We start from the raw sequence: 13,088 nt of genomic DNA, 5'->3' as shown, positions 1-13,088 counted from the left end.
CTACCTTCAACTGCACCGGCTACAGGAGCCTGGCGAGCTACAGGTATTTCAAGGCTGTGAAGCCAGGATTCCAAATCAGTGATCCTGGCCTGCAGAGCTGCAAACAGGTTATATTTATCACAAGTATTGTTATTACTAAAGGAAGTCAAGGAGTAGCAAAGCATCTGACACACTGAGCAGGAAAGTACAAGAGGGACAGGTGAAGAAGCCATACTGCTAGTGAATCCTATAGACAAAATGAATGAATATTGTGAATATAATTAGCAGATGAATCAAAGGAGACTGTGCTACAGAAAAAGCCTTGAAGATTACACTATGAAATAAAACATTATCTATGTTTGTTTGTTTCTTTTAATTGGCTACACAGATGAGCTACATAAAAACACCACTGTGCTCTGTAACAAAAACATGAAATGGTACTGTACTGTGCAGAGAGCTCTTGGTTTGGGGCATTATAATGGTGGAGCCAAATCAAACTTGACCATGAGAAAAGTGAGGAAGACGAGGAAGATTCTTTGGTTCTTCTCTCTGATGTATCTATCAGATAGATACATCTACTACAAACTGCCTCTTGTAAGTGTATGATAATTTTGACTGTCAAAGACTTTTAATCTAACCAAAGATCTTGAATTTCTTCTTTTAATTTTTCCAATATAATTGTTAGTATTAAACAAGAGAAACTGAATTAGATCATGTGGAAATATTTTATTAATTAAGTTTTACACAATAAGAGATTAACAGAGTTATTGGTTTGGTTTTCATCTTTCGGGGTGTCAGAACATCGATGACAGCATTTAAAATTAGCTGAAACAGCTTTGAGACAAACTCAGCATCGACGCTCAGACAGTACTGCGTTTCACCACTTATTATACACACAGTATTTACTGAGGTGCTATTTCATTCAGTGTATTTAACAGTCAGGGCCTCAGTGAGAAATGAGAGCGCTAACAGCAACAGCAGAAAAGAACTACAGCAACTATTTCATTATTCTCCACTGAAACAAAACTAATGTCTGAAAACAGAGAGCAGGTCGGGCTTCCCTCTGCATTTTAAACTTTATTATGCTTTTAATTTAGAGGGCATCATCTTATTCAGAGTGAAACACAGCAACAGCTCTGACGACCTGAATAATCATTAATCAAATACACGCATGAGTTTAATGGTTTAAATAATGCACAGCAGCAGTGACAGTGCTGCCCTGGCTCAGAGCGCCCTCTGCTGGATTTTTACTCCAACTGCTGCATTAACATTTACATTTAGGCTGAACACCAGAGCGTAAGAGTAATGATTTAAGACTTAGCTAGCTAAATGTTTAAGTACCAATACCACAACTTTACATTTGCATCATGAACGAAGGACAGGGTTGAGAAGGAAAAAGGACGAGTTGAAGGTGTTCGTGGGCTGTGGGTGTCATTATGTTCTGATCAAGTATCGCAGTCTTGAAACTGAAAAGTTAAAATAATATTATTGATTCAAAACAGCAGCTCATTCTCCTGTCACTTCAGAGGTAAGATGACTAAAGTTCAGCAACTGATGATCATCAAAGGAGACGATAAAAGTTCAGATTTATATTTATGTGATTATGAACAAGTGTGTTGTAGTAGAACAGAGGAACAGTGTCTCCATCCTGACTTTGATATTGATATAACACCAGGTCCATTAAAATAATACAATGTTAACATTTGTACTCATATGTGTGCCTTTAAACATTGAAAAAAAAAGAAAAGGAGAGTTTCTATTTACTCACACTGGATTTCCTCAAATGGATCATTTTCTTCAACTTGTAAACAGATTAAAAAATAAATAGAAATCAACTAACGTTCAACTTCTGCAGCTTCTGAGTGAATCTCATAATCTTCAGAAGGTGCAGTTTGCCAAGTTCTGTTTATAGGACTTCTTCTTTGTGTTAGTTAAAATAATGAGCTTAACCTATAATTGATCCAATTTCCTCATGTATCCTGGCTGATTGACAGGACAGATGATCAGCGGCGCAGAGTTGTTACCATCATCATTATTACCGGGACAGAAGAATGGGTAGAGTTTCTCGGTAAAGGAGCAGCCAGTAAAGGAGTAGATAAGAGCTGCGTGATCTACGTCATAAAAGGAGACCAGACCCTCCTCATAATCCACAAATACCCCCACCTTCTCAGGACCGTGAAGAGGAAGATGGACTGGAAGGTTGTCAAGAGCTATAAAACTATTTTTACCTAAAATTACTGTCCAGTAACCATTCGCAGGACTCGGATTGGGGTCTTCCTTCCTGTTGATTGACTCTCTGACCACCCCTAAAAACCATTTGGTCTTTTCTTTAACCTGAATTTCAAAGTATAATCTGCCTGAAGAGAGACTCTGCTTTGCTAAAACACAAACACCTTTAAAAAATGTCTCTGGGTTGTCTGGATGTTGCTTCCTTCTATCACCACAGTGTACTTGTTTCCCATCATCAGACAGGATGAGTTTAGGATGTGCTGTATCAGGATCAAGAGTCATAACCACTGCATACTGCTGGACCCTCTTCAGCTCAGCCTCAAACAGCTCATATGATAGTGGATGGATAAAGACCTCTGTCCAGTCATTGCTGGTTGGAGCAACTTGTAGGCATGAGAAGCTTTGAATGAGGTGGAGGTGGTCTTTAGAGAGTGAGAGCTGCTCCACCTCAGAGCTTCTCTTCATCAGCTCAGAGATTTCCCCCAGCTCATGTCTGATCTCAAACACCCTTTTACACACAGGACACTGACACCTGTCACTGATATCCCAGTGTTGACTGATGCAGGTTTTGCAGAAGTTGTGTCCACATGGTGTGGAGACTGGATCAGTGAAGACACCCAGACAGATGGAGCACAGAAACCGATCTTCAGATTGAAGACAGCTGGCAGCAGACATGTCTGAAAGAAAGAAAATGAAATTATTTTATGCACAATTCAGTTTTACTCATATTTAAAGTGGACTTGTTCTGCTTTTACTTCCTTCTGTCTCATGTCGCCTCTTCCAGTGGTGGATGGTCATGTTAAACACAACCAACACTCAGTTTCACAGGGGTTTTTTTACTCTTAGATCCATATGAAGACAATACCAGCCATCTCTGTTAGACAGGATCATTAGTTTGAAACAAGAAATCAAATGGCAGATGTTGAATGTTGTCAGTGTGAGTGCCCCGCAGGTTCGATGTCAGTTAGAGACATTCTGGAGTAACTTGGATAAAGTGGCAGAGAGTGTCCTCAGTGGGGAGGAGAGTGGTGTTTAGAGCAGACTTTAATTGACATGTAGGTGAAGGAGGCAGAGGTTATCAGGTGTTGGGCAGGTATGGTGTTAATGAGAGAAACGAGGAAGGACAGATGGTGGAGCATTTTGCCAAAAGGATGGAAATGGCTGTGGTGACCATGTACAAGAAGAAGCTTGGAGACGATGGCTCTAACAAAAAGAGTCAGCATGACATGAACAGAGCATTGAAACATGAACGTGATCAGCTGCACTCACTGCTGTTTGTTGTGTTGTTGAGGAAAACCTGATAGACTCAGTTGAATCTCCGCCTCTCCCTGCAGGTGTGTCAGGCACAAAGCAGTGAGCTCTTCAGACCCTGACATTAGAGATGAAAGGTTTTAAATGTAAACTTCTTTTTCTCTGTACAACAAATGTAATCTGATCAGTGCTGCTATTAAATCAGCTCTTATGTCATCCGTTTGAAAATGTGAAACACACCAGCTGCAGCAGTGTTACAGTTATTTTTCCTGACACAGAGTTTAAATTTAAAACAGTGTGATCGTCTGTACTCACCAGTGTTGGACAGAATCTCTACTGTGCTGTTGAGAACGGCTGGATGAGCTCAGTTTGATTCTTGTTTAAAAGAAACAGATTTTAAAGTTCTTTCAGTTTCACTTTTCGAATTCTGACCCTGAAGTTCTGGTTTTTCAGGTTTTGTTCTGCCTCTGTCAGCAGGTGAGAGCTGGTGGCTAAGCAGAGACTTTTAATGTGATTATCAGCCAGGAAACATTCAGATGTTTTCTTACGCATGTGAGTTTCTGCCTCTCACACAGATCTGACTTCATGTGTTCCTTTGATATTTCAGTCATGTTGAGCAGCTTTGTTTGGGTTGTTTTTCAAACGTGAAGGGAAATTTTTGCTGTCACATTTTCTGTTTGTTTTGACTTCTCAAATGTTGTTCAGCTCTAAAGCTGCACCATCATGTCAAGAAACCAAACAGATTCTCTCATGATTTGTGCAACTAATCATTTCCTCATATCTTTACACGAGATGTTGGAGAGCACAAAGACCTTAGAAACACTAAACCTGGATTTTTTTTTATAGCAAAATTTGTCTCAACAGTGTTACAAATAAGTATGAGTGTAAACTAAGACAAATGAGTGCAGTGATGTGTGTTTAACTTTAGAGGACTCTCAAACATGCTTAAATCCACACATAAATGCAAAGCAATTTGAGCACATGCAAAACGTCTTTTACAAATGTATACATCCAAACCCAAATAAACACTGATCAGTTACACACAATTTATTAAGTTCATCTTCACAAATCTGATAATTTTCTCTTTCATTAAACTTTCTCTGCGTACAAATGTCTAAAACTACACATAACATCCCTTCTGCTCACTTAAAGCCATAATTTTTCAAATGTTTGTGTCACTACTACCTCAAATGTAAGAAGACCAAACGCACACAGATGCATCCTCACAGAGAAGCAGCACTACCTGCATAGCATAAGTTGACCATATGTTACTGCTAGATGTATTAAATTATAAATTTTTGTTCTGTGCAATAACAGGATTCAATGATGGAGATATTTCAACCTTTATTTAAAAAGTCAGAGCCTTTAAAAACTGCTAAAGAAGTTTGATGAAGTCATGTCCCAGTGGTAGCGCAGAAGCACCTCAGATATTAGTGGTGCAACGGATCACAGTTGATCCGAAATCCGAACCGATTCCACTTCACGGTTCGGCACGCACATGATCCGAAGATTCGAAAAAGAAAAAAAAAGTATGTGTATGGTGCGCGTGGTCAGTCTGTCAAGCGGTAGTTATGGTCAGTGCTAGCGGTCCAGGTGGAGGAGCAGAGGAGTTTGCGGCATTTAAGCAGCCCTTTGCTGCCCAATCCGACCGGGCTAAAGCTATTACAAAAGCTACTGGGGTGTTTAGCTGCAGACGGGAGGCCGTATTCCGTTGTGCAAAACAAGGGGTTTAAACTGTGATGAACATGCTTGAGCCACGCTATGATATCTCGTTGCAAGTCCACTTGCAAACCTGTGTTAAGTAATAAAATCAGTTTAATTATCATGTTAAACCTTTTGAACTCCTGGCTCCACCCAGAGCCTGCATCCTCGGAACTGCCTAGAAACAAAACCTGTGTATTAACATGAACTTTACCTTTGAAACTCAGTTTTCCCCACTTATGATCCAATCTGTGCCATAAGAAACAAAACTTAAGACAGAGCAGTTATCAGTCATGTTCTTCATACAAAATTTCATATTTTAATTTCATGTTGCTCCTGTGAATGTAATGGTACTTCTTTTAATTTTGACTTTATCAGAGCTAACCAAAATATGCTTTCTCTCTTTACTTTGCTCCTGTTTTCCTCCAGTACCAGCTAGTATCACATACCCTTACCGATCGTGCTCTTTTAATAATTTACTGTTTTAAAGGAAGAAAACCTCAGTCTCTTGGACCAGTGTTTGTTATTGCATAACTGTTTTTGTTTTTGTTTTAATGTAAGAAGTCTACCATTCCCCTATGTAACTCATAAATTTTGCTTTGTTCTGACTATTTTCCTCTATAAAATTTAATTGACTTCTACAGTGGCCTGCTTTGGTAAATGGTAACATGAGTAATATCAAAAATTTCCTCCCCTTTAGCATTTGACATTCTCCCAACAATATAATGTGATACCATAATCTAAACCCAGTCAACAAAACAGAATTTTCTTCAAGCAAACATCAACAACCCAAAATTAGCAGCTCCAGAATTAAGTCTTCCGCTCCTCCTGCTCATGGCAAAAGCAAAACAAAGCAAAGCAAAGCAAAGCAAAGCATCCCCTTTCTCTTGCCAGTGTGGTGAATTGTTTGACAGCATTTATTCATCCTACCCTTGGTCCAGTCTTTATCTCAGTGTCCAGTCAGTCCAACCTTTAGTCCACATCGTCAGTCCATCACAGTCACACACATTTGCTCACACGCATTCACACCAGATATTGCTAATAGTGGAGACTCCCGCGCAAATAATCACATTCTCCACCCTCAGCAACATGAGCTCATTCATTTGTTTTATTTTGTTTTGTTTTTTAGGAAAAGAGTTCTTTATGCTCTTGGACTGGATTGACTCGCTGCAATCCTTTTAGACAGGGACTTACAACCTGATCAGGTCCCCACAGGTAGCCTTTTCCTCAGCCCATTGTAATCTGGAAAAGCTCACCTTAAATTTGTTCTCCCGAAAATTTTTACAGCGCTGCTAATTAAATCTTTCAGGCCTGCTTAGCACAAAAATGAGAAAAAGAGAGCTGATTAGTAGCTCATCAAAGCACAAAACATAATCACCTGACAGGTTTTCTCTTAAGTGCACTGTTACAATTTTAAAGGGCCCAGTTCTACCCACGTCCATGATTAATAAAACTCCCTCTATTAAAATAAGAAAACAACCCAAACCTAACTGTCAGAATCAACCCATCACTAAAACAACAAATCCAAAAATCTTAATCACAGAAAAGTTTTTCCTCAGGTTCTTCAGCGACTGACAGTCTGAGGTCAACTGACATAATTTCACCTGCTAAATACACAGAAAATCTTGTTAAAAGCCACACAGTTTTGCACACCATTGATATTCTCATTAAGCGCTCTCTAAAGACGTTATAACAATCTATCATCACTAAATTCTAAATTTCTTTTCCAAATCTGGACTACTGCACTTAGTCACAGACCTGACCACTTTATTTAATTATCCTGTATGTTACCAAGCCTTTGTTCTCACCCAGTCACCGTGTCTCTTTCAGTGCAAGCTTCACTAATACAGTCAGACAGGAAACCCAAGTTCTTCTTTTTCTTTTCCTGTCCCCAGTCATTCAACTAATTTGCATACTGAGTCATATCTCAAGAAGTTGCCGTGACAAGAGAAATGCATATTTAAACATTACCACATTATTGAATTATTTTCTATTTCTATAGTAATCACTTGTTTTAATCAATCTGTACAAGAGCACTTCTAATTCACTATTCTAAAAACTACTTTAAGCTTTAATCACTTTTTCCTTTTCACAAAAATCACTCTATTGTCATGGAACTTCCCTGAGTTATTCCTCAAGTTCAGGGTTTAAGTGTGTTAAATTCACACTATTTTAACACTGATGAAAGATAGCAAGCTGATTTTCATTGCATGTGTGTGTGTGTTATTAGTCAGGTTTAATCGATGTCTGTGCAGTGGAGCTGCAGATCCACCAGGGCATGTTCTCAAAGCTGCCTTTCCTACACATTTCTCTGCTATAATCGGATCATTTTTTAACTACTTTGCTATTAGTCCGATGGTCTTTGTATCACTTTTTCATCACACTAAGCGACTTGGACAAGATGATAAACAGACTCACATGCTCAAGATGCTGTCTAATCTTCATGGGCTCTCTTGTTTTTGTAAGTGTTAGTAAGGTTAATACATTTTCTGTTTGTGTGTGTGATTTTGTATGTTTCTTTTTGCAGTGTTTCAGACTCCTTCACAATTTTCCCACTTAAGCAGTCAGTTTTCTTTTCCCAGGTTTGCTAACCCAAATTTTGATTTCCCACATTAAATAACAGCATTCCTCTGTGCTCTCACCTACTCCTCTCACTCCATTGTCCTCTCCCACTTCAACAGTCCAAACCCAGGCAGTTCTCTTTCCGCTTTGTCCTGCATTCTCCACTGTCTCTCTAACTGCCGTGTTATTGCTCTTTGGAACTGCATTCCTTGTCTTCAGCCAGGAGTGAGAGCTCGCTTGTCAGGTTTAGTGACACATGGCGCTGTAAACAATTCAATCAGAAACTTGGCCTGAATGTTTCCAGTGATGTTAACCTATAACTTTCTTCCGACTGCTGCATGTGGAAAATTGATCCAGGTCTGCTTTGCACCTAAAAGTGACAAAACTAAGACATTTTCATTATTATCATCACTGCTTAAACAACACACATCTCTCTCTCCGGGCAGAAACACCAATTTATGTCATGCATTCACATTCACAAGTGTAAGCGTGTCTTTGTTGCGTCTATGTATTTGTATTCATATTAAGATTGAGTGTAAGCTGATCTTCATTGCCCCGATGCGTTTTTTATAATCAGGTTTAACCCTTTAAGACCTACCATAGAACCAAGTCCGCCAGAGCTTATAGTATATTTTTACATGCTGTGGAGCCATTTTTTGGAGCATTTCAAGTTGCTATACATCAATACAACCATTATAGCCCAAATTTTAATAATATGTCTGCATTAAGTGCATAGTAATTACATAAATTGCAAAAAAGTGCAATAAACTACAAAAAAATTTAAAATCGTTTTTGTTTTTTTAACATATATTTCTAGTTAGAGAAATTTAAGAGGCTTATCCCTCAAAACTGTAAAAAAGTTGCACAAACTAGTTTCCCACCAAAGGAAATTTATTTTAAGTGTCTTCATAGTTTTATTTTTGTGATACACCAATTTTCATATACTGCAGGAAAAACGAAAAAATATATTATAGTGCAAATTTGCAAAATAACAGCATATTCATCAAAATAAACTATTTCCAGCAGTGCAATATGAGTCCTCAGCATCCCAGAAACGACACAGAAAGTCATGAAGTCAAACATAACTTTTAAAAACACAAGTATAGGCTCATAAGGCCTCGATGGTAAAAAAACTACATTTCCGCAAAATGACGTCACTTCCGGTTTCGGGCAGGATAGTTCACGCTGATGGACGTAGGAAGTGTTATGAACAGCTGATCGGATCGGCAAAGCCTGTTTCTGGAATATTATGTTTTTGTTGCTGCAAGTGCTTTTTATGCAAAGCTATATGTGGAAGGAAACTGTGACCTAGGACAAGCTGATGGCATAAGATGTAAGTACAACTCCTCCGGTTTCATATGCAAAAAAAATTATTGCGCTAGCTTACGTGGTTGCAGTGCTACCGGGATTTAAAAATAGTTACGCAAAATGGAGCGTGTCCGCTCCGACCGGCTTTAAAGGGTTAATTCATGCATCTTTGCACTGAGCTCTGGATTCAAACTATCTCACTTCTGATTCTCTCCAAAAATAATTTCACATGTAACAATTTGTGTATGTGTGTTTTCTATTCATTCATGTAATTAGTAGCTTATGTATTTCTTTCTCTCTCCTTTTTTTTTTTTTTTTTAAATTTACCTGTCTGTTATGATGCTCTGGACTCAATTTTCAATCCAATTCCCCATACGCTCTCACTTGAACTCGTCTGGGCTTGACCTCTCTCTGGTCCTTGTCCCTCTTCTCACAGTTTCCTGTGTGGCCTCGCAGATCAACACAGGCCCAAATCAGGCGTTTCTTCTCTCCATTGCTTCTCTCTTGATCTTTTCAGTCTTTTCTTTATTTCAGGTTTACTCCCAGCATGGCAAATATGAAACTCAGTTTCCAGTGCTGTCCAGTGCTTTCACGCAATTATTTATCCCACTGTTCTTCCCAGCATGTAATTCAGAGTTCATGTTCCATCAAATGTTTTCTTGCATGCTGCTGCTGGAGTCTTCAGTGTTATAGGTCAGTTGCACTGTCTTTTGCCTGCTGTTAATTCTTCAAGTCCACGGTGTTCTGTCTGTCTTCTTCTCCGGATGAGGACAGAATGAGAGGTCAAGCTGTAAAAATTTTAAGCCGAAGGCTGGCCTGTTTGTCGTCCCAATTCTGTTAATCTATCATTTTGCCGCTGTACTCATGTTTTGAGGTTGAGTAAGTCCATGGGAACCTGTATTAACACACTAAAGCACTTATTTAATATCATTTTCACACACATCAGCCAGTTCCTTTTATGGGCATGCAAAGTTGTTCACTTCCTGCCAGACACACACACACTCTCTTCTCTCAGACTTCCTCTTTTCACGCACTCTGCTATGAACCCACGATTCTTACCCCAGTAGTGTTATTATTACTTATTTATTATTTTGTACAAATCCCACAGAATCACTCAGATGCAGTACCCACAACGTTCGCACACTTAGAATCACCCAAAACATGCTTGTGATAGACTATTTTCATCAAACATGCTGTTTAGAATCAGAAAGAGGAAGTAGACCGCACCCTGTAAGTGCGTGTGTAACCTTAACAGAAAAGAGAAATAAACACATATGGGACAATTCTCTTCGAATTTAGACAAAAATGTCACAATAACTGTCCTTTTCCAAGTAATGTTCTTCTCTACACGCAATTGTTCCCCACCAGGGCATTAACTTTGGGATTATAACAGTGATTTAATTCTTCACAGCGCATGAACATACGGAGAAAATTGAACCTCAGTTCTTCAAACTTTGTCCACAATATTCAAAAGTCTTCTCTGTCATACCTTTGCCCAAGACATTTATCACATAGACCACGGCGGGTCCCGTAATATTCATCAACATTAAATCAACAGTTTTCTATTCTAAGTCACTTAAGAAAACCTTGCCCAACCCAAGGTTTATTTCTCGGACCTCCACGTCCAAAATCAGCTTTTCTACTGACCAAATAAGTGCATAAAAAATGATCCTTTGATCATTAGCTATTTTTAACCAAGGTCCCAAGTCTTGGCAGGTGCTACCTGGAATAATCCTCACTCCCGAGGCCCCTTTTAGACGTCTCTAAACGGGAGGCAGTTTCCACCGCTGAACTTGACACTTATTAAACCCATAAAATGACCAATTACCTATTTATCCTTTGTTACTTTAAACATGCATTGGTCTCTTTTCTCTTTTACCATGAAATACCATATTACCTTTAAGTCAGTACTGTCATTCTCCAAGTTTCATTATCATTACTTCAAAGCTTCTCATTCTCAAGAATTTAGTTTTACCACTACTGAGCCAATTTAATGGTTAAGATCGTCAACTCAGCGAACAGGTAATTTAGAATTCATCCAATATGCACAAATTTTCTTTATCTTTGAACAGGTTTGTGCCTACCTTTAAATCTTTTTAGACCGGTCTTCTGTTCGCCTCAGATCCAACCTTTGGCCACATTTGTTCTCTCTGTTGCAATGGGAACCGGGCGGAAACACCAAATATTAAACCCGATTCTTTGATCCCCATGACATTTATATATATTTATTCAATCATCTTCCGGAAGTGAGAGCCCTGCACACCCCAAAGGCAGTTGCAGGATCTCTAACATTACAAGCTCAACATGTGTCTTATATGGTGTTATTTTGGTACTTCAGACGTCACACACGTCACACGTGACACACACAGTTTCATTACAAACAAACTCCTTCTACTCAGTTCCTCTTTTCTGTGTCTGATTTATTAATATGCCTGTGCACTAAAACTTCCTGTGCAGCTTGAAATAACTTCCCCCTTTCTGAGGTCTGTTGCCAGGGCAACCTGTCACCCCTCGTCTGAACTTAGTTTCACTCTGTCTGCTGCTCATACTCTGCAAAAACATGCAGTTTCCTGTCAGCCTGTGACCTAGTCAAGTCTGGGCCTCTCATAAAACAATCTAATCAGCAAATAAGTATTAAGATTATATATTAAATACATGACACTCGATACATAACTAGCCAAATTAAGGCTTTCTGATTAACCCTCTGGGGTTGACGGACCCCGAGTCTCCATTTCAACTTGGGTCGAACGTGCAGACTTGAAACTATTGTTAAATCCTCCCAATTCTTTTGATCTTTGGGCTGAAGGAAGGACAATACTCTGTGTATAAATGCTCAATCAACAATCTTTTATTTCATACAATTCAACACTTTATGAGCATAAACCATCCGGTGGGGAGATGAGCGCGGGAGGGTGTCCGCCTGATCTCGAAGTGTCTGAGCGTTCCTCACATTCTTATAGCTTCAGCCCCCCTCCAAAGTCATAAAACCTAAACAGCCACATTCTTTCTCTCTCTCAGTGAGCCTAAGTTATGACCTTGGCTTCCTGTGCAGTATGTTCTGTTCTTTTCTAATCAGACAAATAAGGCCATGATTCTCTGAAAACAGTATTTCTTATAACTCAGCAGTATCATGCATCATAAAACAATATCATTCATTCACAATAAATCAGCAGTCTAATGTAATACAAATCAGTTTAATAAATCTAATAGTTATCACCTCTTCTAAGTCAGGATAATAATGCAAACCAAAACTACATAATGATTTCACAATCTGTAATTAGGGGTCTAACGTGGCATAAGATAATATAATAATCTCACACTATATACCAGTTTTTAAATTGTGTTGATAGGCCACGTAAAACCGATGTTTTTTGTTTTTTGAATAAAACAGGGGCGTTTACTCCGGGAAGAAACGGCCCATCTTCTCCAGAATTGTCCTGATCACACACAACAAATAAGAGAAGAAAGGAAACCATGGCAACTATGTTAATCCCTAAACCCAAAAGTTTTCACAGCAGAACACCAGAGGAACACCGTCTGGACATCAGAGGTTCTGTACAGCAGCGGTCCGTGAGTTGTTTGGTACTGGGCCACGAGAGTTGAGGCTCCGGTGTGAAATTTATGGTTTTCAGGGTTTTTATCGTTAACTTGGTTTCCCTGGGTCTTTCCCTTGTTGTAGATGTGTCTTATTTTGAAAGAAATATTTACACGTTACCATAGCGACCAGGGAGCATTAAGCGGCAGAGAGGAGGATGTGTTACGGATTCAAATATCGAGGAGGGATACAGGAGGAATCCAAATCACAACACTGGTCCAGGAGGGTTAGGTCAAACGATGATTTTAATGAACACACGTGTGGGGAGATGTACACTGCAAAACATCAGCTGTAGATCTCCTCCCAATAATACACAAGCAGTTGTTTTTATAACATCAGGGTAATATTTATGACGCCCCCTCATGCGTCAAGCAGATACAATACATGCATAAGTTTCAAAACCACAAATGTTCTGGTAACGACTTTTGACACATTTGAAAAGAACATTCTCTTCATCTCCACG

At 39.1% G+C, this 13,088-nt stretch overlaps 1 protein-coding gene across 1 annotated transcript; it reads right to left on the bottom strand.

Moving 5' to 3' along the window:
• Window positions 1–708: 708 nt before the first annotated feature.
• Window positions 709–8,753, bottom strand: LOC146361483 (E3 ubiquitin-protein ligase TRIM21-like). The gene is made up of 2 exons (XM_084921555.1): window positions 3,478–8,753; window positions 709–2,885 (listed from the first exon to the last, which is right to left on the bottom strand). The coding sequence occupies exon 2, from the start codon at window positions 2,881–2,883 to the stop codon at window positions 1,930–1,932; it is 954 nt and encodes a 317-aa protein (XP_084777681.1). The 5' UTR covers window positions 2,884–2,885; window positions 3,478–8,753; the 3' UTR covers window positions 709–1,929.
• Window positions 8,754–13,088: the final 4,335 nt, after the last annotated feature.

This window comes from Perissodus microlepis, chromosome 23 (assembly GCF_051167445.1).
Source record: "Perissodus microlepis isolate ML-2025 ecotype Zambia chromosome 23, ASM5116744v1, whole genome shotgun sequence".
NCBI classification, from domain to species: Eukaryota; Metazoa; Chordata; class Actinopteri; order Cichliformes; family Cichlidae; genus Perissodus; species Perissodus microlepis.
The sequence above is the reverse complement of the archived record's forward strand: the minus strand, read 5'-3'. Positions and strand labels throughout refer to the sequence as shown.

Coding starts and splice junctions, on each gene's coding strand:
- LOC146361483 (XM_084921555.1), bottom strand. CDS start 2,883: ATGTCTGCTGCCAGCTGTCTTCAATCTGAAGATCGGTTTCTGTGCTCC.